Here is a 21,014-nt window from a genome sequence, read left to right as displayed (position 1 = left end):
AGTGTGCACCCCCCACCCCCATACTATGGCAGGGGCAGGCAATGTTCTCTGGAGACACACCACTGCCACATGTGCGGGTGCAACCGTGCCATGTTGTATGTGAACATGCCGGGCCCATGGAAGTGCCTTGTATGTGATGGGCCTGCTAGACCAGCACCGACAGTGTCTCCTCAGCTCCTGTGCCGCCCCGCCCCCCACGTCCTTATTTTAGCTTTCACACGTAGGCAGGAGGCATCTGCTTTGGGAGCGGCCTGCTGCACATCACAGCAGCGGCGCCTCCCAACCCAGCCGGGGGAAGTGGCAGTTGTAAGCAGCAGCAGCCGCAGCCCCGCCTCGCCTCGCCCGTCAGCTGCCTGCAGGCCCGGCTGTCCCAGACGCAGCATCCGCCTGCCAGGCCGAGCCGGGCGGAGGCCGGAGGGGGCGCGGAGGCGGCTGCCGCGGCTGGAATGGGGAGCCGGCCTCTGAGGTAGGGGGATCGGCGCCGCCTGGGCCGCGCGCCGCCCGCCGGGGACTTCGCGAGAAGCCTCCTCGCCCGGAGGCGGGAAGCCGCCCGGCCCCTGGCATCGGGCGGCGGCGGCAGGGGTGGGGATTCCCGCCCCCCCAGTGCCCGCCGAGCCGCCGGGAGAGGCCAGCCCGCCTGGTCCCCAGGAAGAGGCTTGTCCCACCGTGAGTCCTCTCCCCGCCCTTCTCGGGGCCCAGCCCAGCTGCTGCTCCGGGGAACTCCCGCTCCCTGGCGCCCCTCCTCGGCGTGCCAGAGCGCGGGGAGGGGGTGTCTAGGACGGTTTTGCCCCCAGAGCCTTTCTCCTCACGCCCGCCGCTCTGCAAGAGAGCTCCGTCCCCAACGGGGCCTCCTGCCTCTGTCTGTTCCAGTCTCTTCTCCTGGACCCCCAGCCCCAGCAGTGTGTGTGATCCCCCGAGGAACCAGCCCACGCTGCCCATTAAGCTTGAGCTACACTTAAAATTTAGGTCAGTACAGCCAAAGCATTTAGGGGGGTGAAAAATCCACAGCCCAGTGCCACAGCAATGCCAATCAAAGCCTCGGTGCGGACTTGCCGACCAAACCCTCACTGTGTATATACACAGCTAGGTCAATCAAAGGATGCTTTCCCTAGACCTAGCTCTGTTACTCAAGGAGGTGGAGTTCAGGGGTGCTGAGAGCTGTTGAACCACACTGTAATCCCTGTATATGATGGAAACCACTTCAAGTCAGAATCCTTAGTTCCAGCACCTATGGTGGTGTTTTCTGTTTTCTGGTGATGTTTTCTGCAGCGACAGAAAAACCCATGTCTGTGCTACGGTGTTAGGCTTTGTCTACACTGGCAACTGAACCACGAAACGTTTGTCTTTCAGAGGTGTAAAAAAACCACACACCCTGAAAGACAAAAGTTTTGCCGACGACAAGCACCAGTGTGAACTGCGCTTGCTCCTGCCAGCAAAGCAAACGCTGTGCATTGGGGTTGGAAGTTTTTTGTTGGCAGAAGAGCTCTCTCTCCTGCCGACAAACCCTTTTAGCGGCGCAGCTGAAATGACACAGCCATGTCGCTAAAAGCTGTGTAGTGTAGACATAGCCTTAGTCAGGGCACCATAGCTATGCAGCTATAGTCACTGTAGTGTAGACATGGCTTAATTTGAATGCTGACATAGGCAGAGAGAAATCTCCTCCTACAGATCATATCAGTACATGCATCTTGGAGCCTCTCATCACTACTATATATTTTTCAAACTACAGAGCATTAGTTTCATTCTAGATAGAATAAGTCTCTGGAGACTCTCAGACAATACTTAATAAGAATTTTTGTCAGGGCTCGTAGGCAGTTTTTGTAATAGTACCTGGTAGGTTTCCCCTCTTAACATTAACAACTAGGATAATAGAATTTAGATCCACACTTCTTCAAATTATTGAATACTTAATTTTATAACTTCCCATTGTGATTGCATCAGCCCTGATTTTTTTTTGAACTCATGGTTTGTCAGTAAAAATAATATTCGCAAAAAGATACTATGCATCCGATGAAGTGAGCTATAGCTCACAAAAGCTTATGCTCAAATAAATTGGTTAGTCTCTAAGGTGCCACAAGTATTCCTTTTCTTTTTGCGAATACAGACTAACACGGCTGTTACTCTAAAAAATAATATCGTACTTTGCTTTTAAATTTCAAAGGAAACGTGATTTTGGAAGACACTGACTATATTTTAAATTTAATCTACTGGTAAAACACATTTGAAACCTCACGTGGAACAGCGCTAATTGTGTAATTTTAAAAAAAGTGAACATGCAAGGAGATATAGTCAATTTGAAATCTAGTCAGTTCAAAGATTAAAAGTAGTTTCATGTACTATCCCTCTGCCAAGATTTACATCTTCCACTTCAATTTTTTTCCCCCGTCTTGCTGTGTGAAAGGCTTATACAAACAAGAGGAAACTGAGTACTGTGTGGTGAAATTGATTATAGACAAAGTGATGTAAAATTTCAAGGTAAACTTTCAGAAAACTAAAGGTAAAATGTTTTCTAATCTTTCAATTATAGTGTTCCTTTCAGGAATAATAGGATAAACTTTCAGATATGCAATTTTAAGTTGATGCTGTCCCTTTAAATTTCAGGAGCTTATAATGTATGTTCAAACTGTTTGAAAGCAGCTTCCCTCTGCTCTATACATTAATTTGTAATGTTGAATGGTGTTTGATTTTAGCTGTAGATATGAGGCCATATACAGGTGCATATATCCTCATTAATGTAACCTTCAGAAATTATTAGTTGTTCAGGCAGAAATGAATGTGGTATAATGCTTAAATAGATAGAACTGAGTTCCTACTGGTATTTGGGTACATTATTACTGTTAAGTACAGGATTTATGATATAAATTAAGGTCAGAGACATTTTATATTCGTGATACTTGAACAATGAGAAATAATCTTTCTGGACTTGGGGATGTCTCAGGAGAGTTGTCAGGAATTTAGATTACTATATTACATTTTATATGTTTTACATGTAACATTAAAATCTATAATAAACTAAATATTTCTGTTTCAAACAAGAAAAATTTCCACATAACCATGCCCAAGCCTGTTCGTAATTTTATCTTAACTTTTAAGTAGGGTGGATGGCTAAAAAAGCATTAATTCTCCAGAAGAGGATTCAAGATCAACACTGAAGGCACCAAAATGTCAAAAGAAATGCAAGAACTACAGAAACAGTGGCACTTCATGATGCAAACCATCCACACCAACTCCAATGTGGGTTTCGGATTATTTTATAATTTTACAGAGCATGTTCATAGAATACTTCTCCTTTCATCATTGTTGGATCATGCCCAATTTTATTTTATGGTTGTATGATAATGACATTTAATTATAAAACTAATATTGAATTCCAGAGAGAAAATGAGTTCCTTCTTTTAATAAGAGGACTCAAAAGGAACAAGACACTTACAAAAAATTAGAGGCATTTCTGTGGTACTCATTACTGTAGCATCTGAATGCCTCACAAATAGTAAAATTCACAACCGCTCAGTAAAGTAGGTGGCAAGTATTATCCACATTTTACAGACAAGGAAACTGGAGCATAGATTAAGTGATCTGGAACCCAGATTTTCTTATTCTTAGTACTATGTCATTACCTATCTGGTGCGTTCACACCAAAACACAGCATAAAGAAATTGATGTTCTACCTAAAGAAATTGATCTTCTCCCAGCTGCTGTGTGTGTGGTAGGAAACACATGGACCATTTTTGTGTAAGCATTAATTTTAGATTTAATTTTTGCGTAGACTCCTCACAGCTATTGTATATGCATTGCCCCATGACTTAACAGAGAGAGGGACTAATTCTGGGCCTTTGGAAATCAGTGGCAAAACTTTTATTGGCTTCCAGGAAAGCAGGATTGGGCCCTGGTCAATTTTGGGCAGCAGCTCTATTTTACTGTGATCCACCAACATAGTATTTTTTTTCCCGTTGATTTTTCAGTGTTGGAGGAGTAAAACAGAAATCTGCTAAAAAAAAATCAGTATATCTTTATAAGGTTTAATTATTTGAAGGGGGTAATTATGCGAGCTTCAAATGACAGTAACCTTTCTGGGCACAGTCAGGGCTTTAAAAACACTTAGTGCATATCTTTTCCAGATACAGCAGGGCTGTTGTCTTCCTTTCGTGCCGTCTGGCTACAGGGAGTTCTCTCCTCCCACATCTTCAGCCATGAAAGAGGTAGCTTTACTGGTATAACTGTTTTCACTAGGGTTTTTTTTTTTTTAATCAGTATAGTTATACTAGTAAAAAAACCTAGAGTGGACACAGTTACACCAATATAAAAGTGACTTATGTGATATAGTTATTCCATCTCCTATATGGGAAAAGCCATACTAGTATAAAGCACCTTTATACCGATATAACTGCATCCACACTAAGAGGATTATATTTTTTTAACTAGACTGATATAATTAAAGCAGTACAACTTTCCAATGTAGATGAGCTTGTAGTGTCCTCACATATAGAGGAGGGGAAGATTGCCAGTTTATAGGTGAGGAAGGATTTGAAGATTTTCAGATTTTTAAACAAACATAAATCATTGGATCAAAATTGTAGCTGGTAAAACTCCACTGAAATCGGTTGTGTTATACCATGGACCTGCATGTTTCGTTTACCATTTTGGCTTTTGATACTTATTTTAGTATGCATGTGTTTGAAGTTTATCAGTATCACAATTAACAGGATATTCCTTGTAAATTATTTTAAGCTATCGCTGAGGAATCTTCACCTCCTACTGATCTTTCTTAGTTGTTTTCACTTCACTGTCAAGTTTTTAGATACTAAAATACATGATCTGCCTTGCTAAATCCATTGTGATCTCTACCTTTGTTTCAACATGTGTTGAAGAAACTTTCCTTTGATGTGTTCACTGTAGAATTTTTGAAGCATTCAGACACTATGTTGATGAGTGCCCTAGAAGTACCTAAACAGACAGATGCTCATACTTTTGAAACAGGATGGCCACTGCCTCTGAAATTAATTCATCGACTTACATACTTATGAAATGTTTGTACCCATAATGTCACTAAAATGGTTTTGACCCCTTTCTCGGGTAATACAGACTTTAAAAAAATTAAAATTTGATCTAATTCTGCCTTTTTTCTTTCAATCATTTACAGGTTGTTTCTTTTATGAACTCTCGAGTTGGCCAGTACTTAGATGATCATCCTTTTGTTGCCCTGTCACTGTTGGTGTTTATTGCAGTATCTGCTATTCCTGTTGCAGTCTTTCTGATATTTGTGATTTCAACAACCATAGTCGCCTGTATGGGGGTTGTCGTCCTTGAAGGTATTTTCTTTATCTATTTATTTCCTTACTACAAAGATCAGTAACTTTTAGGACAAAGTTATTTACTTCAAGGATTTTCATTTCTCTTATCTCTCATCTGCAGAAGTTCTTGGTGCGAGCAAATCGTAATGATCTTTTTGTGCATGTCTCTACTTTCAGAAACAGCAACAGTCTTTTAATACCAGAATAGTATTCTAATTAAAAAGGGAGAAAGGATTTTCCTGTCTTGGGTGCAGATAATCCCAACACTGTACACTGTTTAATCCATTTATCCTTGCCATGGATAACTTTAATCTCTGGCCTTCAAAGAGATTTAGCAAGAGCACATTTAGAAGAGCAAATAGTTTTGTTTTTCCTTCTGGACTGTAACAAATGTCATGTATTAAAACTACTTTTCTCAAGGATACTTCCAGTTCTACTGTCCACCACCAAATAAACTTTGGGCCTGATTATTCCTCTCCAAGGATTCCCCATGGAAAGCTCTCTGTGAGCCAGGGGATCCACTTGGAAGAGAAGGGACAGACCAGGGTCTGACTTGGGGCAGGATGTATATTGTTTGCTAATCAGCCCTATGGAGCTCAGAGCAGAAAGATGATGTATTATCTTTCCATGGTGGGGGAACCCCCTGTAAAAAGACAGCAATTAAGGGAGATCATGACAGTGCTGCCCCAGTGGAGTTATTTTCCACAGCTAAATTGTGGCCAGAGCTGCTGGGGTGGCACAGAGCTTCTGTGCAGAAGATCCTAGCCCCCTCCTTCCCCCCAATCCTTTGGGATCTGCATGGAGCCTAGAAGATGAATGAAATTTGGGGGCTGGCCCCACAGGCTACTCCACAGGGAAGTAAGCACCACCCCATGAGAATTATCAGGGGAAAACTCTGCAAGGAGAACCTCATAGAGATTTCCTCCCCTGTAGCCCTCAGGATTTCCTGTGGATGGGGACTATCGGGCCTTCAACTACTACACTGTGAACAAATCAGCTAGTTGTTGTGCTACATCATTTTCACTGATAGTTTGAATTTGGGGTGGCAGTAGATCTCCTGGATCTAGTGTGTATACTTGTATATGTATTTGTGTAAATAAACTAATTCTCTCTTACTAGGTGTTGTAATATCAGTAGGTGGCATAGCCCTTCTTTGTGTGCTGTGTGGCCTGGGCGTCCTTTCATTGGCAGTTTCTGGAGTACTGAGTATTTGCTACATAGCTCTTTCAACGCTAATCAACTACTGGCATACTCCAAAGTAAGTATTAACATATTGATCTGTTCTGTAATGTCAAGCTGTGGCTCATCATTGGTTACCTTGTGATTAACTTAGGATAATAAACTCATTGTTCTTGGTCAGTATAGCATGTTACTCTGACCATTAATATGCAGCAGATATCTGTCTAGCCAATAATATACATTTATATTTTAGTAGAATTAATATAGGGACCTCTGGCTCTATTTTCTACTTACGGAAGAGGAGGAAGAAATAGTTATCAAAATTGCTTTGTATAATTGCATGTATTAATGTAACCTCATATCAAACAGATAAAATTATTCAGCTTTTAAAACACAGCAACAAATAAACAGGGTTATGTAGCTGCTTTAAATATTAAAGGCTTGAACGTACCAAATAGAAAGGATTAAGCCCCTGTAAAGAAACACCTGATCTGGGAAAGCTTTTAAAAATCCTGACTGTTCAGTTCATGCTTTTCATCTTTTCCCTATTACTAAACGAGGCTCTTGTAGAACTTTAGCCATGGTTTGGGTTTCAGTCATTTGATTCCTGTGGTATTCTTGATCATTATGTAACAGTTAGTAATTCTTTAGTTTACTAAATTGAAAGAACTTTAACAATTTAATTTCCTCTTACCTATGCACAGTGTGTGTTCACTTCTCGACTTGGAAGAAGAAAATAGAATACTTTTACTTTTATAGCCATTTTCTAGTCAATTTTGCTTTCTGGTTCTTCTGCATTACCACAATTATGCAGTGCTTTTGAGGCAACCGTTTCAAATAAATATCTATTTTAAAAGCAAAACAAGAAAGCCTTTTAAAAAATTGTGGAAATATTTCTGTTAGTGTTAGGTTTTGTAAAAGCCTGTTTTATGAAACCTGTAACTTAGCTTTGGTCAGATTTGACATGACAGTGTTCTTTTTAATTACACAATCACCTTTCTGTAAGGGCAGGTCAAAATTTCAAAACGCTGTATCAGCACAGCTGTATCACTGTAGCACTTTAATGAAGACGCTCTAAGACAACGGGAGAGAGCTTTTCCCATCATCTTAGTTAATTGGGAGAAACTCTCCCGCTGACATAGCGCTGTTTACACCAGCTCTTAGATTGATATAACTATGTCGCTCGGGTGTGGATTATTCACATCCCTGAGCGACGTAGTTATACCAAAGTAATTCTGTAGTGTAGACCAGGGCTAAGATGCAAAAAGTCTTGGCAAAAAGAAAAGGAGTACTTATGGCACCTTAGAGACTAACAGATTTATTTGAGCATAAGCTTTCGTGAGCTACAGCTTACTTCATCAGATGCATGCAGTGGAAAATATAGTGGGGAGATTTTATATACACAGAGAACATGAAACAATGGGTGTTACCATACACACTGTAATGAGAGGGATCAGGTAAGGTGAGCTATTACCAGCAGGAGAGGAAAAAAACCCTTTTGTAGTGATAATCAAGGTGGGCCATTTCCAGCAGTTGACAAGAACATGTGAGGAACAGTAGGGGGGAAATAAACATGGGGAAGTAGTTTTACTTTGTGTAATGACACATGCACTCCCAGTCTTTATTCAAGTCTAAGTTAATGGTGTCCAGTTTGCAAATTAATTCCAATTCAGCAGTCTCTCGGAGTCTGTTTTTGAAGTTTTTTTGATGAAGAATTGCCACTTTTAGGTCTGTAATCGAGTGACCAGAGAGATTGAAGTGTTCTCTGACTGGTTTTTGAATGTTATAATTCTTGACATCTGATTTGTGTCCATTTATTCTTTTACGTAGAGACTGTCCAGATTGGCCAATGTACATGGCAGAGGGGCATTGCTGGCACATGGTGGCATATATCACATTGGTAGATGTGCAGGTGAATGAGCCTCTGATAGTGTGGCTGGTGTGATTACGCCCTATGATGGTGTCCCCTGAATTGATATGTGGGCATAGTTGGCAACAGGCTTTGTTGCAAGGATAGGTTCCTGGGTTAGTGTTTTTGTTGTGTGGTGTGTGGTTGCTGGTGAGTATTTGCTTCAGGTTGGGGAGCTTTCTGTAAGCAAGGACTGGCCTGTCTCCCAAGATCTGTGAGAGTGATGGGTCGTCCTTCAGGATAGGTTGTAGATCCTTGATGATGTGTTGGAGAGGTTTTAGTTGGGGGCTGAAGGTGATGGCTAGTGCCGTTCTGTTATTTTCTTTGTTGGGCCTGTCCTGTAGTAGGTAACTTCTGGGTACTCTTCTGGCTCTGTCAATCTGTTTCTTCACTTCAGCAGGTGGGTATTGTAGTTGTAAGAACGCTTGATAGAGATCTTGTAGGTGTTTGTCTCTGTCTGAGGAGTTGGAGCAAATGCGATTGTATTGTAGAGCTTGGCTGTAGACAATGGATCGTGTGGTGTGGTCTGAATGAAAGCTGGAGGCATGTAGGTAAGTATAGCGGTCAGTAGGTTTCCGGTATAGGGTGGTGTTTATGTGACCATCGCTTATTAGCACCGTAGTGTCCAGGAAGTGGATCTCTTGTGTGGACTGGTCCAGGCTGAGGTTGATGGTGGGATGGAAATTGTTGAAATCATGGTGGAATTCCTCAAGGGCTTCTTTTCCATGGGTCCAGATGATGAAGATGTCATCAATGTAGCGCAAGTAGAGTAGGGGCATTAGGGGACGAGAGCTGAGGAAGCGTTGTTCTAAGTCAGCCATAAAAATGTTGGCATTCTGTGGGGCCATGCGGGTACCCATAGCAGTGCCACTGATTTGAAGGTATACATTGTCCCCAAATGTGAAATAGTTATGGGTGAGGACAAAGTCACAAAGTTCAGCCACCAGGTTTGCCGTGACATTATCGGGTATACTGTTCCTGACGGCTTGTAGTCCATCTTTGTGTGGAATGTTAGTATAGAGGGCTTCTACATCCATAGTGGCTGGGATGGTGTTTTCTTGGGGCTCCTCTACAAATGCAACTAAGTCAGGATACCTGGTTACAATACTGTTCCATTTTGTAGTGCAGACAGGACCTTGACTGTGTTCCATAACTGAGCTAAAGCCTTGTCCGCTCTGCAAAACACAGTTAAGGTCCTGTCTATATTACAGATTGGAAGCATGTTTTAACTGGGTCAGGGACAACTGTATTATAAATGGTCCAGCAGACTAGAATGTATTTGTATTGTAAATGAGGGCCTAAGTCACAGTGTTACATGTGCATTCTGTCTTGTAAGAGGAGCTAAAGAGGATTAAGCCGGAGTGCCACCTATAGCCTGCTTCTATTACTATTGGGGACTAGCTCTATCCATGTAGTACTACTTTCTAGGGTCCAAATCCCCCATCCAGCAGAAGGCAGACCTGTAGGGAATAAAACTGAGGGTTCCATCAGAGGATTTTCCTCAGATTTGGCATCTGGAGGGCAGTGTCCCTTCGATATCGGAGGACAAACAGAACCACCTGTGACTCCTAAGGGAATGCCAAAACATAGGATTATCAGGCAGAAGTCCTGTCTTTGCGCTGGCTCCAAAGCTTGTTGCCACTCCTGTTCTCCGGCAGCATGGCTTCAGTGGAATCGTTCTGCTAGGTCTTTTATATCACCTGATGCTCCAAAAAATTTCCCCTCCTTTGTCCACATGAGGGTTGTTCCACATTATACAGCCAAAGCTAAAAAAATTTCATCATATTCATTGCAGATCTTTGAGGGTAAGTGAACGACATGCATCAAGCCGATACCCATACATGGATCCCTGGATCCTATGAGATAATTGCTGGGAGAGCACCCAGATAATTCAATAATAGTTGCTCTAGAAATGCTAGGTAATAGGTTTGTCAACCCCCATATTGCTCAACTTTCTTTGTGTTGGGTAAGATCTCAACAATCTCCTGTGGAAGCAAAACCCAGTAAATTTGACCATTCTTCTCATTATACAGCAGCCTGGTAAAGAAGCAAGAAGCTAATGGAAACAGTTTGCTACAAAGTAGTCCTCCTGTCTTGGACCCTTCTAACAAGAACACAAAGAGCGAATGAACAGGACTTTCCCAGCTTCCTGTCTTCCTTGATATGCACTTACTTGTACTGTTCTGAATTATAATTTTTTGTTTTCCTGTCAAATACTCAAGCTTTGTGCGTTGTTTATGGAAATTGAGACTCAATATGCCTCTTTGGTTGTTGCTGTAAAATGCATAGTAACAGTATCTTAACCTGTAGTCAATTCACTGTCATGCTAAGTGTACAGGGCATGGTGAGAAATCTTCCAAACACACTACAGCGTCCAGTCCTGTTGCTATAAAAGCAATAATTCGGAATAAAATTGGGGCAGTTTTGTGCAAGGAGGAAGTGTGTTTTGAGATTATAACTGTTGGTGTTAGAATTTAATCAAAGGGGAACAACCTGACTGCAGCAGTTGGATGTTTTTGCACTTGGGAAATGGGAAAGCACAGCAACACAAGGTAACACATGTTTGAATACTGGAAAAATATTTTTAAACCTTAACAGTGGTTATCAAAATATCTGTGTGGTAAAGAACTACGCCTGCACCATGTTAAATATATCTGTTGTTGGAAAAGCAAGGTAAAGGAAGTTTTACTATGTATAATATTTAATAGCCTAAACCAGTGGTTCCCAAACTATGGGTCGGACCCCCTAAGAGTATGGGGAGGAACGTTCTGGGGAGCACAACAGGGCCAGGGCCAGCCCCCATGGGGGGCAGAGAGGGAGTGCCACCAAGTTCTGCTCTTGGCCCTGACCACGTCCCCAGCTGCAGCACTGGCTTCACTCGTGACCATGGTGCCCAGCCCCAGCTCCAGCTCCTGACCGCAGCTCCCAGGATGGGTGAGTGTGGTTTGCGGATCAGATGGGGGGAGGGAAAAGAGGGAGCAAAAAAGCTTGGGGACCACTGGTCTAAACTCTTACATGTTTTGATAAGTTATTCAGAAGGGATACCTTCCTCATTCTCCTTCCATCCGACAAGAGGTGCGGATTAGGGGCTTAGTGTTCGAGTGTTTTTGCAAGTCTGTTTTGCTTACCAATTTTCACTCTTTGACTATGTAAATTCTGTGAACTTTTTCTGGGGGAGGGCAAATACTAAACATCTTTACTTAAATAGTAACCTTGTGTATCTCAAAGATACTTAGTTTAATAAAGTGCTGTTTGTTTATCTGGGTTGTCTTTTTGCTGTTACCCTGTTTATCCTTGCTAAAGTAACAAAAACAAGTTTTCAAAACTTAAACCGTAATGAACATTACTTAGAATTAGATTTCAGTTTTTACAAGCTCTTGCTTCATTTTGTATTAACCCAAACACGTCACCTTGTGAGTTATTCCTCAATAAATTTGACAGCCACAAACTGTGGCCAGTTTGGCATTATTTGGGGATATTCAGCCCTCCTTGTCTTTAAATGGGCAGCAGCATTCTTGGTCCTCAGCTGGTATAATGTTGCAACGTTGCATGAACTGGTACACTGTCTCTAAACTGAAGGTATATTTCAAATTATCTCTCAAAACAAATATGCCCCTTAGTGTAGACCCAAATTTACTCCTGTCTCAAATTTTACATCAGCTAAGGATTTGTATGGAACAACATTGTAACTTTGCTGCAGAATGCTGCACTTTTATTCACGTTCAGGGCTGACCAAGAAGAATTCACATCACAGCTGCAGTCAGTACAGCCCATCAGCAAGTTTTTATTACGTACGCTTCTGCCATCTCTGCGAGTAGTCTTACCTGCCAGCTTCCAAAAGGAAAGTGCATTCTTTAGTGAAGCTTTCAGCAGCAGCTGCTATATCTACAAGTGTGCTGGCTTTCAATTGCTGCAATAAAACAATAAAGACAAACACTTCCCTTTGCACCTGGAGGAATTGCAGACCCAAGGTAAGACAAGAGCATTGTAATGAAAATATTGATAAGCAGTAATTGCTTTGCACTGGTATGTGAAGAAACTAATGTAATTGCAATTACAGTGACTCCAATTTTTAAGTGAAGTCTGTTTCTTCATACATTTTCCTTGCTGCCATTGATGCTAATAGCACAAACTTGTGCATAACAATTTCCCCCTTATCTCCAAAGCAAGAGAGGACATGGTTAAGTCCTATTTTCTGAAACGAGTATAAAAGTATGCCCCAAGAAAGGAAGCAAGTTAAAATTTGGAATGATTGGGAGTCAACACTTATACTTTTCCTTTCAACCAACCTTATTTCCCTGTGCAGGTACCAGAATGGACCAGAACTGCAATGAACCAGTTGAGAATGCAGTTTGCAAATTAAAGAGACTTCTAAGGGGCAGTGTGACCCAAAGGGTTGTGATGCTGAAAGCATCCTGCCCTATCTGGTAAATGAAGTGAATTTTTCACTGTGCTGTTAGACCTTAAAATGGTCACTTGTCGATGAACCACCAGGATAGAAATTATTGCTAAGTACTAGGAATCCTTGTGGTTAGCAAGAAATGGGACTTGAAATCACATCAATCTGATTATCATCCTACCTTTCCTTGCATTACTGCCTACTATCCACTCTCACTAGAACTATTATTCCTAGTATAAAGAAAAGGAGTACTTGTGGCACCTTAGAGACTAACCAATTTATTTGAGCATGAGTTTTCGTGAGCTACAGCTCACTTCATCAGATGCGTCTGATGAAGTGAGCTGTAGCTCACAAAAGCTCATGCTCAAATAAATTGGTTAGTCTCTAAGGTGCCACAAGTACTCCTTTTCTTTTTGCGAATACAGACTAACACGGCTGTTACTCTGAAACCTATTCCTAGTATGTAATCTCATCTTCCAAAGTGACTAATATCAATGAGTCTACAGTTCATGAGTGCATTGGCTGCTAAGACTATGTTGTAATTTAAGTTGTGGGAGAAGCAAGACAGTAATTTAAATGAAAGCCTAGGTCCCACCTCATTTAGTTTTTCCAATATTGTATTTATTACATGTAAATGCTATAAAACTTCAACAGTTTCACACAAACCTTGAAAAGAAATCTCCTGATTAGTTCCCCTCCTCTCCAAGCAGCGCCTGCCTGTGTTGACCATAAGCAGTCCTTGCTTCCACATTCCACAGATGCTTCAATGGTCCACTGGAGTAAAATGGGAAAAATATTGGGGAAGGGGGAGAGAGAAAGAAGAGGTCCTTCATTGCACTGCAACTCAGCAGGTTTATCAGAAAATATTATAGCTCCCAATATATTTACCCATCCAGCCCTTATATTTTCAGCCACTAATAGCTCATATTGTTTGAGTTAAAAGCAAATGGAAATTAGCCCAAACCCTAGCATATACAACTGAAATTTAAATGTTGGCTCTTCAGATTAACTCTTTTCAGGCAGATAGTATTATTGACTTGCTTATATGAGTCATGAAAGCCACAGCTGCCCTATATGTTGAATGCATGTGTTTGTGCATGTGTGTAATGTATTTCGATTTACTTAGCGCAAGTCCCAGTGTCTTTTTATAGAACATAGGTTTATTTCTCAGTCCACCAATGGATCCCAGTCGCTGCCTTCTGCACTACATAAATGAGCTCTGCTTCTCTGTTCTCCCTCCCAGTGTGTTAATAGGCACTCAGCTGACAGCCTGCTGATAGGCACTTTCCTCTTACATTTTGGTGTCAGTTTCACCTGGCATTGGTGTAGAAGCAAGAGAGTCAGAGCTTTACAACAGCAGCTTTTTAACAGAGACAGCAGCCTCTGCTGGTTCTCAGAGTAGCAGGTTTGAGCATCATCACAGGATCTCCCAGGAACTGGCCACATTAAACGTCAGCACCGCAACATCTTCAAACTATTGATCAGATCCAATTACTGCTGAGGGATGGATATTAAAACAAATCCTACAGAGAGCTTGAATGGCTGCACTGCTAACATCACCAAGGCTGTGCAAAACTTTTCCTTGCCTGGTAAGTAAATGAGTAGGTGAAAATATATATTTGTGCATGCTGTCAGGAGGCCTTATATACAGGGATAATTGCTGATCACTTTTCTCAAAGCTAAAAGTGATGGGACTGGGGCTATTATGAGTCTACTATATAACTAAGGAGTATGTGTATTATATACACACACATTTATATATGCATGCATCTGGTGTGTGTGCATATACACAGACTCCTACATAAAGAGATACACACATGTGCATATATTGTACACAAGGTGATAGATGTGTGCATATACACAAACGTATGCTGTATCCAAAGAAACCTAGATGTGCATATTCATGTGTAGCTATATGTATGAGTGTGTGTTTACACATAAGTGCAGATATATGTATAACTAAGTTTGCTGTATATAGTATATATCACTGTACACATACATGCAGATACACATACACCTCTGTCTGTCTATGTGTGAGTGTAAATAGATTTGTACATATGTGTAGAGGCATGTGTATTATATTAACACACTCGCCACCTTATGTATGTGTGGAAAATACATTATTGTTATATTGCTATAAGCATATTATCATTGTTTTATTAGAAACCAGGATGTCCAGTCTGTAAAGCCCCTAACTTCCCCTGCACCCTCTGCTCACGGTACACATGCCCTGATGTTTCTCTGCCTATGCTCTGTCTCTGCAGGTGAGCCCAGCACTGTAAGCTATGCTGACTTCATCATGCCTACCCTGTTTAGCATCATCTTCTTCCTAGGCATCATTGGTAACAGCCTGGTGATCTGCACAGTCTTTAAGAAATCCAGCCCCAGGAGCAGTGTCCCAGATATCTTCATCATCAGCCTCTCCATGGTGGATCTGCTCTTCCTCCTGGGCATGCCCTTCCTCATTCACCAGCTGCTGGGCAACGGAGCCTGGTACTTTGGGGAAACCATGTGCACCATTATCACTGCTCTGGATGCCAACAGCCAATTCACTAGCACCTATATCCTCACTGCCATGTCCATTGACCGCTACCTGGCCTGAGTGTACCCTTTCACCTCCACTCGCTTCAGGAAGCCACTTGTGGCCATCCTGGTGATCTGCATGCTCTGGGCCCTCTCTTTCCTCACCATCACCCCCGTGTGGATGTATGCCCGGCTCATCCCTCTGGATGGGGGGCTGCTGGGCTGTGGGATTCGGCTGCCAGACCCGCAGAATGACATCTACTGGTATACGCTCTATCAGTTCTTCCTCGTCTTCGCCATCCCCTTTACCCTCATCACTGTGGCCTACAGGAGGATCTTGCTCAGGATGGCCAGGTCCTCAGAGGCACTCACTGGCCAGAGGTGCACCAGCACCTGCACCAAGAAAGTGACACGTGTGGCCATTGCCATCTGCCTGGCCTTCTTCATCTGCTGGGCGCCTTACCATGTGCTACAGCTCGTGCAGCTAGCCATGCGCCACCCCACCCTGCCCTTCTACTATGCCTACAACGTGGCCAACGTGGCCATCAGCATGGGCTATGCCAGTAGCTGCCTCAACCCCTTCATCTACATCCTGCTAGGGCAGACCTTTCGCAGGAGGCTGGTGGTTTCCGTCAGGCCGGCTGCTGCAGGGGAAGAGGCTTCCCAGAATGGGGGCAACAGCGCACAGGGGGACCCAAATGAGTCAGGACAGCCACTGCTGCACCTGGTGTCTGTCTCTGGCAGGTAAAGAGATCGGCAGCAGGTGGGAGATTCCCACACAGCCCAGAAAAGCCCCTGGTGGTCTCATGTATTAACTATAGACATTCCTCCACAAATGCACACACAGTTGTTTGGCTGAGTACCAATGGCTGTCTTGTGGTGGGAGTGGTTCCTCTGCCCAGCTGATCTCTTGTGGCTGGAAACAAGATTTCTGCAGCGTCAACATTTGGGCTGGGTTCTGTCTGACGCTGAGCCAGTTCATGTGTGTCCTCTAAATTCTTCCTGGCTAGACGTGAATTACTTTCCCCCCTGGCAAGTGAAAGACTTTTGCACTCTTCATATATTCTCACTGGAAGGGCCCAGGCACCAAACATTTTAGTGTTGGTGTTAAATTCCATACAAGCAATGAGTCATGGCTTGGCTGAGAGGCACTGCCATTGGATCACACCTGGCGTGCGTTTCAACTTGTTTTCTTGCTTTAAGTGTGTGAAGAATGATGACTTAAGACCAGCTCTGATCCTTCTCTCCCTGGGGACAGATCAGGAATCTAATACATTTTAAAGCAATTCAACAATAGCATTTTCACTTCTCTATTTACATCGTTCCATCTGCATGTGATCATTAACGCATAGCCAATATTGTACTCATTTCCTAGTGATCAAAGCCAGCTTTCTGCCAGCAACATCAGCTGTTCCAGAGCCAGAAGAATAATTTCAAATGCATTTAAAATTAAATCATGGATTGAAAATAGCCAAAGAATAACTGTTCTGAACTGTATTATTATAGTACACCCACCAACATGACTTGAATGATTAGCTGCCACCAGGTCATCAAACCATTGCACAGCGGAAAATAACGACTGGACTCTATGCACTTCATTAGACAGAAGTGTTTGCTGACACTGGCAGCACATCATGTCCACATTCCTATCACCATAAAATTTCTCCAGCAGTGGAGAGCAATCCTTTGATGGACATAGGTTTCCAAAGCATTAGGCCAAGGACTTTTAAGCATTATTTTGAGTGACTGTTTTTGGGGTGCCCAATGTGAGACACCTTTTTAAGAGGTTTCTGAAAATTGGGTTCCTTTCAGATCAGGCCTCTTAGGCACCTCAAGTTGGGCACCCAAAATCAGTAGTTTTGTTTTAATATTGGCCATTTTTATTATTAAAGTGGTAATGAGTGTCTATATCCATAGAAAGATGAGTGAATGGGAAAGACAGTAGTAACAGCAAAGTTTCCATAACGCTCATTATTCCTGTCATTTATCATCAGAAGACAGCTTTTCATAGTTTAAAAGGTCTTTGCTTTTTTAAAAAAATATAGTGGTGGGTCCATAAACGCAGTACAAGGCAAAATAATTTATTTCACAGAAACAGACACTAAATCAGAATTTATCATCATGTTTTATGAAGAACTGTAAAGTTCTGTCGTGTTCCATAGCTCTTTATTTTAAAACGAACAACTACCATTTCCTATTTGTCTATATTGTGTTCTATCCAGGTTCCTAAACAGTGCCCTAGACCATGGTATTCAAGTAACTATGTGCTAATTGAAAAAAAGTGCATTGCCTGTTATTTTATATGTTCTGTGTAACTCTGAGTTCCCCAACCTCTTACTCTAATCTGTCTGTCCTTAAGCTTCTGTGAGCTGTTCATTTAGCCACCTGTATGTTGAATGAATGCGCCATGTAACTGCTCAACGGAGGTACGCCACCAGGAACTCTCCAAGGCTGTGGCTGTTTCTGGAAGCCCCAAGAGGGAGCTCCACAGATGAGACACTAAAACCCTCAGGCAGTATTCTCTTCTTAGAGTGAGCCTCCAAGAGGCTGGAGAGGATATTTGTCTCCACCCTGCATGAACATGAGACCCATAGAGAGTCCCCAAAAGAAGTGAGCCACAGCACCTGGTATGCATACACGCACACACGCACGCATACAGTTCTGCGTGGAAAGGGGGGGGATCTGGACGCATACCCTCTGGAGTATCTGGAGAATACCCTCCGAGTCCATTTTAAAACCCACTGATGTCAGTGGAAAGATTCCCATTGGTTTCACTAGGCTTTGATCAGGGCTCTTGAGCAGATTTGAAGGGGTGATCTGGCCCCAGAAGTCTATTCTTTTCCTCTATACTTGGGTTTACATGCCTCCATTTGTCTGCACAGTTGAATGTTCAGCATTTACTCTCTCATTTACTTTCACCTTCTCTTCCTCCACATACATAGATCATGTCATTTAAGACTTTGTCACTCAACTTTGACAGCTGCTAGAACAGTGGTCAGACTGCTTTCTCCAGAAACAATGTGTGGGTATATTCCACAGAACCTAGCACATCATGATCCCACACATCACCTGGCAGAGGGCACTATTAGAAATAAAAAAAGGTTTACTCTTTCCTCTTAACTTTCCCTTCAAGGTCCTGAAGCTCAGCTGGTGTAGCTCCACTGAAGCCAATTTCCACTGAAGCCAATGAAGCTCTGCTGATTTATACCAGCTGGGGATTTGGCCCTAACTGATCTATTTACTTGTGCCTTTTAAACTGATTTTTCATGCTGAATACTTGATGTGAGTCAAAATAATGAGTTTTAACTTTAACTGTAGGTGCTAACCAGACATGGATTAGTGTCACTCTAACATTCTTATGATTCTGACCTCTGACAATTCATTAGAGCCACTTTTTTGTTGTTGTTGTTAAATGTCACTATTTTCAGTCCTGCAGCATCACTAAGATTAACATAGTCTCTGGCCTGGGAAAGTTAGCATGCTGATGGCTGGTACAGATCAGGCCAGGTGTGCCTTGATTATTACTAGAAAGTATAATTCTTCAGATTGCTCTCCGATACAGTTCAATAAGTAAGGGTAGAACAGATGTCCTTTTGTTACAGAAAAGAACACTGCTATTGGACTGTTGCACTATTTGTGAGACTAGATGATCACAATGGTCCCCTCTGCCACGAAATCTCTGAAAACCAGCTCATGGCTATATCAGACACTTTTTTCAAAGGTGGGACTGTTTTAAAGCACTTGGACTATTTACAGTATCCACTCTACCTCAGTGGCATTAGAGTGGTTCAATTAATTGACTAGGTGTACAGTCACATAGCCATTACTTGTAACAAGCGAAAGTAGGTGGCTATATTGGGGGCGGAGGGAAGAGGCACATTCTTGCAAGTAGACATCAGTGATTGTCCAGTTGCATGTTTATCTATTCTTTACTCTCCCCTCCATGACAGCTCTTTTGTGGTACAGCACACAGTTAAACAGCAAGATGATGGCTATATCCTTCATCACGTAATACAAGGAGCAGTATTATGAACATCAGCTTCTCTGCACTGCTTTCCCAAAGTCTGTTCGGTGAGAGAATTCCTTGGTGGAGGAAGTGTCCCACCATGCTCACGAAAGGCAGGATCAGAGCACAATAGGCGTATCCCAATACTGCAGAGTGTACTCACGTCCAGGCTTGCATGCATGTAAACCCGTGTAGGTATCCACAGTACAGACCCACACACAACCTATACCTGTGCAACCATATCCTTGCAGTTAAATGGGGGCTAGGATTTCTGGGGGCATATCTGGTTAGCTTCACTAACTGGAGCCATTCTAGGAATTGGTTTGCAATGTATTGTAGGAGAAATTGTCTGTCCTTCCCAGGTCTCTGTGCAGAAGTGTTCTTAGCTCTGCCCATTCTTCATTTCTGTCCATTCCAGCTGGAACCACACTGTGGATCTAGCACCAGTGGATGAAATGTTATTGCAGAGTACAGACAGAGGCATGGAACAATGGGAAGACATTTCAATAGCAGTTTCTGACTCTTGGAAGGTGGTGGCTGGTCCTAGGAGAGTTCATTTATGATACATTGGAGACACCTGTTATATGCTGCAGTAGCTCAGGATTGCCCATGTATAGCTCAGAATTTCTGGTGTAGGGCAGCTAGCATGGCATGGTGGGGTCACTTGGTCATGAAGACCTGGGATGACTAGCAATAGCTCCAGACCTTCATGGAGCTGTGTGAAGAGCTTGCACCTATTTCTCAGTGTCAGGACATGCACAGGAGGGAGGCTGTACCAGTACAGAAGCAGGTTGCTATTGCCATCTGGAAACTGGCTGTGATGGGATCCCCAGGGTGCAGCCTGGGACTCTGGTACCACTGTGCCCCCCTAATTCTCCAGCATGGACTGTTTCTTACAATGCCTTGCTAGTGACCAACAGCAACTCCCTCCAGGCGTTGTCGTCACTCAGCACAACCGCATGTGGAGCCCCATATCCGGCTATATTGCATGAAAACTCCCAGAGCCACTCATGAATCACACTGAGAAAGGCACTAGCCAAATCCCCCCAGCTCCCAGCCTTGTACCTCAGGAATATACCATCTTCCACTGCACAAGACGAGCAATGCAGATTTATTGATTGGTTCACCGCTTCATCGATGGAAAGCGGATATACACTAGCCTTTGCAAACCTGAGAAAACACTCTTACCAAATACTTCAGGCAAATTCACTGGTAAAGATAAACAGTTAAACAAATGTATTGACTACAAAAGATAGATTTTAAGTGATTATAAGTGATAGGCAAAAAGTCAGAGTTAGTTACCAAAATAAAATATAAGCACGCAGTCTAAACCTATTAGAGAGAGCAACAACGAGATTAAGCAGTTTTTCCTCACCCCACTGGATATTGCAGTCCTGAATATACGGGTTTGTCCCTTAAACCTGGGCCAGTCCCCTTTGTTGGAGACTTCAGTCTTCTCAGGGTCCCTGTTGCTTGCAGCGTAGGTGGGGGAAGGAGAAAGGCCCAGCATGTGGCCACTGTGTTCTGTTTTATGCCCTTAGTCCATGAGCTTGCAGAACACAAGTCCAGGCATGCCTGGTGGGCATTGCTGAGTCACAATGTAAAGTAATACCCCCAGTGTGTCTCCTGAGAGAAAGTCATTGAATTGTAACTCCTTTGCTGGACGATGGCTGGTGATGTCTATTGAGCACCCATCCAGGCACTGGT

The 21,014-nt window shown here is 42.8% G+C and overlaps 1 protein-coding gene and 1 pseudogene across 15 annotated transcripts; both read left to right on the top strand.

Moving 5' to 3' along the window:
* The first annotated feature begins 216 nt into the window (after positions 1-216).
* On the top strand, positions 217-11,638 carry LDAF1 (lipid droplet assembly factor 1). Of its 15 annotated transcripts, none has more exons than XM_073362214.1 (7): positions 217-466; positions 2,402-2,475; positions 3,097-3,234; positions 4,119-4,199; positions 5,141-5,309; positions 6,411-6,549; positions 10,413-11,638. In XM_073362214.1, the coding sequence occupies exons 3-7, from the start codon at positions 3,163-3,165 to the stop codon at positions 10,507-10,509; spliced, it is 558 nt and encodes a 185-aa protein (XP_073218315.1). In that variant the 5' UTR covers positions 217-466; positions 2,402-2,475; positions 3,097-3,162; the 3' UTR covers positions 10,510-11,638. The 15 variants fall into 15 exon arrangements, with proteins under 15 accessions (XP_073218315.1, XP_073218308.1, XP_073218312.1 ...); XM_073362207.1 differs by having other exon boundaries at positions 3,094-3,234; XM_073362211.1 differs by having other exon boundaries at positions 217-666.
* A 2,644-nt stretch (positions 11,639-14,282) lies between these two features.
* LOC140917871 (melanin-concentrating hormone receptor 1-like) lies at positions 14,283-16,049 on the top strand (annotated as a pseudogene).
* The last annotated feature ends 4,965 nt before the right edge of the window (positions 16,050-21,014 follow it).

Source organism: Lepidochelys kempii, chromosome 10 (genome assembly GCF_965140265.1).
Source record: "Lepidochelys kempii isolate rLepKem1 chromosome 10, rLepKem1.hap2, whole genome shotgun sequence".
NCBI classification, from domain to species: domain Eukaryota; kingdom Metazoa; phylum Chordata; order Testudines; family Cheloniidae; genus Lepidochelys; species Lepidochelys kempii.
The sequence above is the reverse complement of the archived record's forward strand: the minus strand, read 5'-3'. Positions and strand labels throughout refer to the sequence as shown.

What these genes read in the sequence shown, in the direction of transcription:
- LDAF1 (XM_073362218.1), top strand. Translation starts at nt 3,163, where the DNA reads ATGTCAAAAGAAATGCAAGAACTACAGAAACAGTGGCACTTCATGATG. An exon ending in CCATCCACACCAACTCCAAT is followed by an intron (nt 3,235 to 4,118) that starts GTGGGTTTCGGA and finishes TATCTTTTCCAG; the next exon opens with ATACAGCAGGGCTGTTGTCT. An exon ending in AACTACTGGCATACTCCAAA is followed by an intron (nt 6,550 to 10,412) that starts GTAAGTATTAAC and finishes CTCATTATACAG; the next exon opens with CAGCCTGGTAAAGAAGCAAG.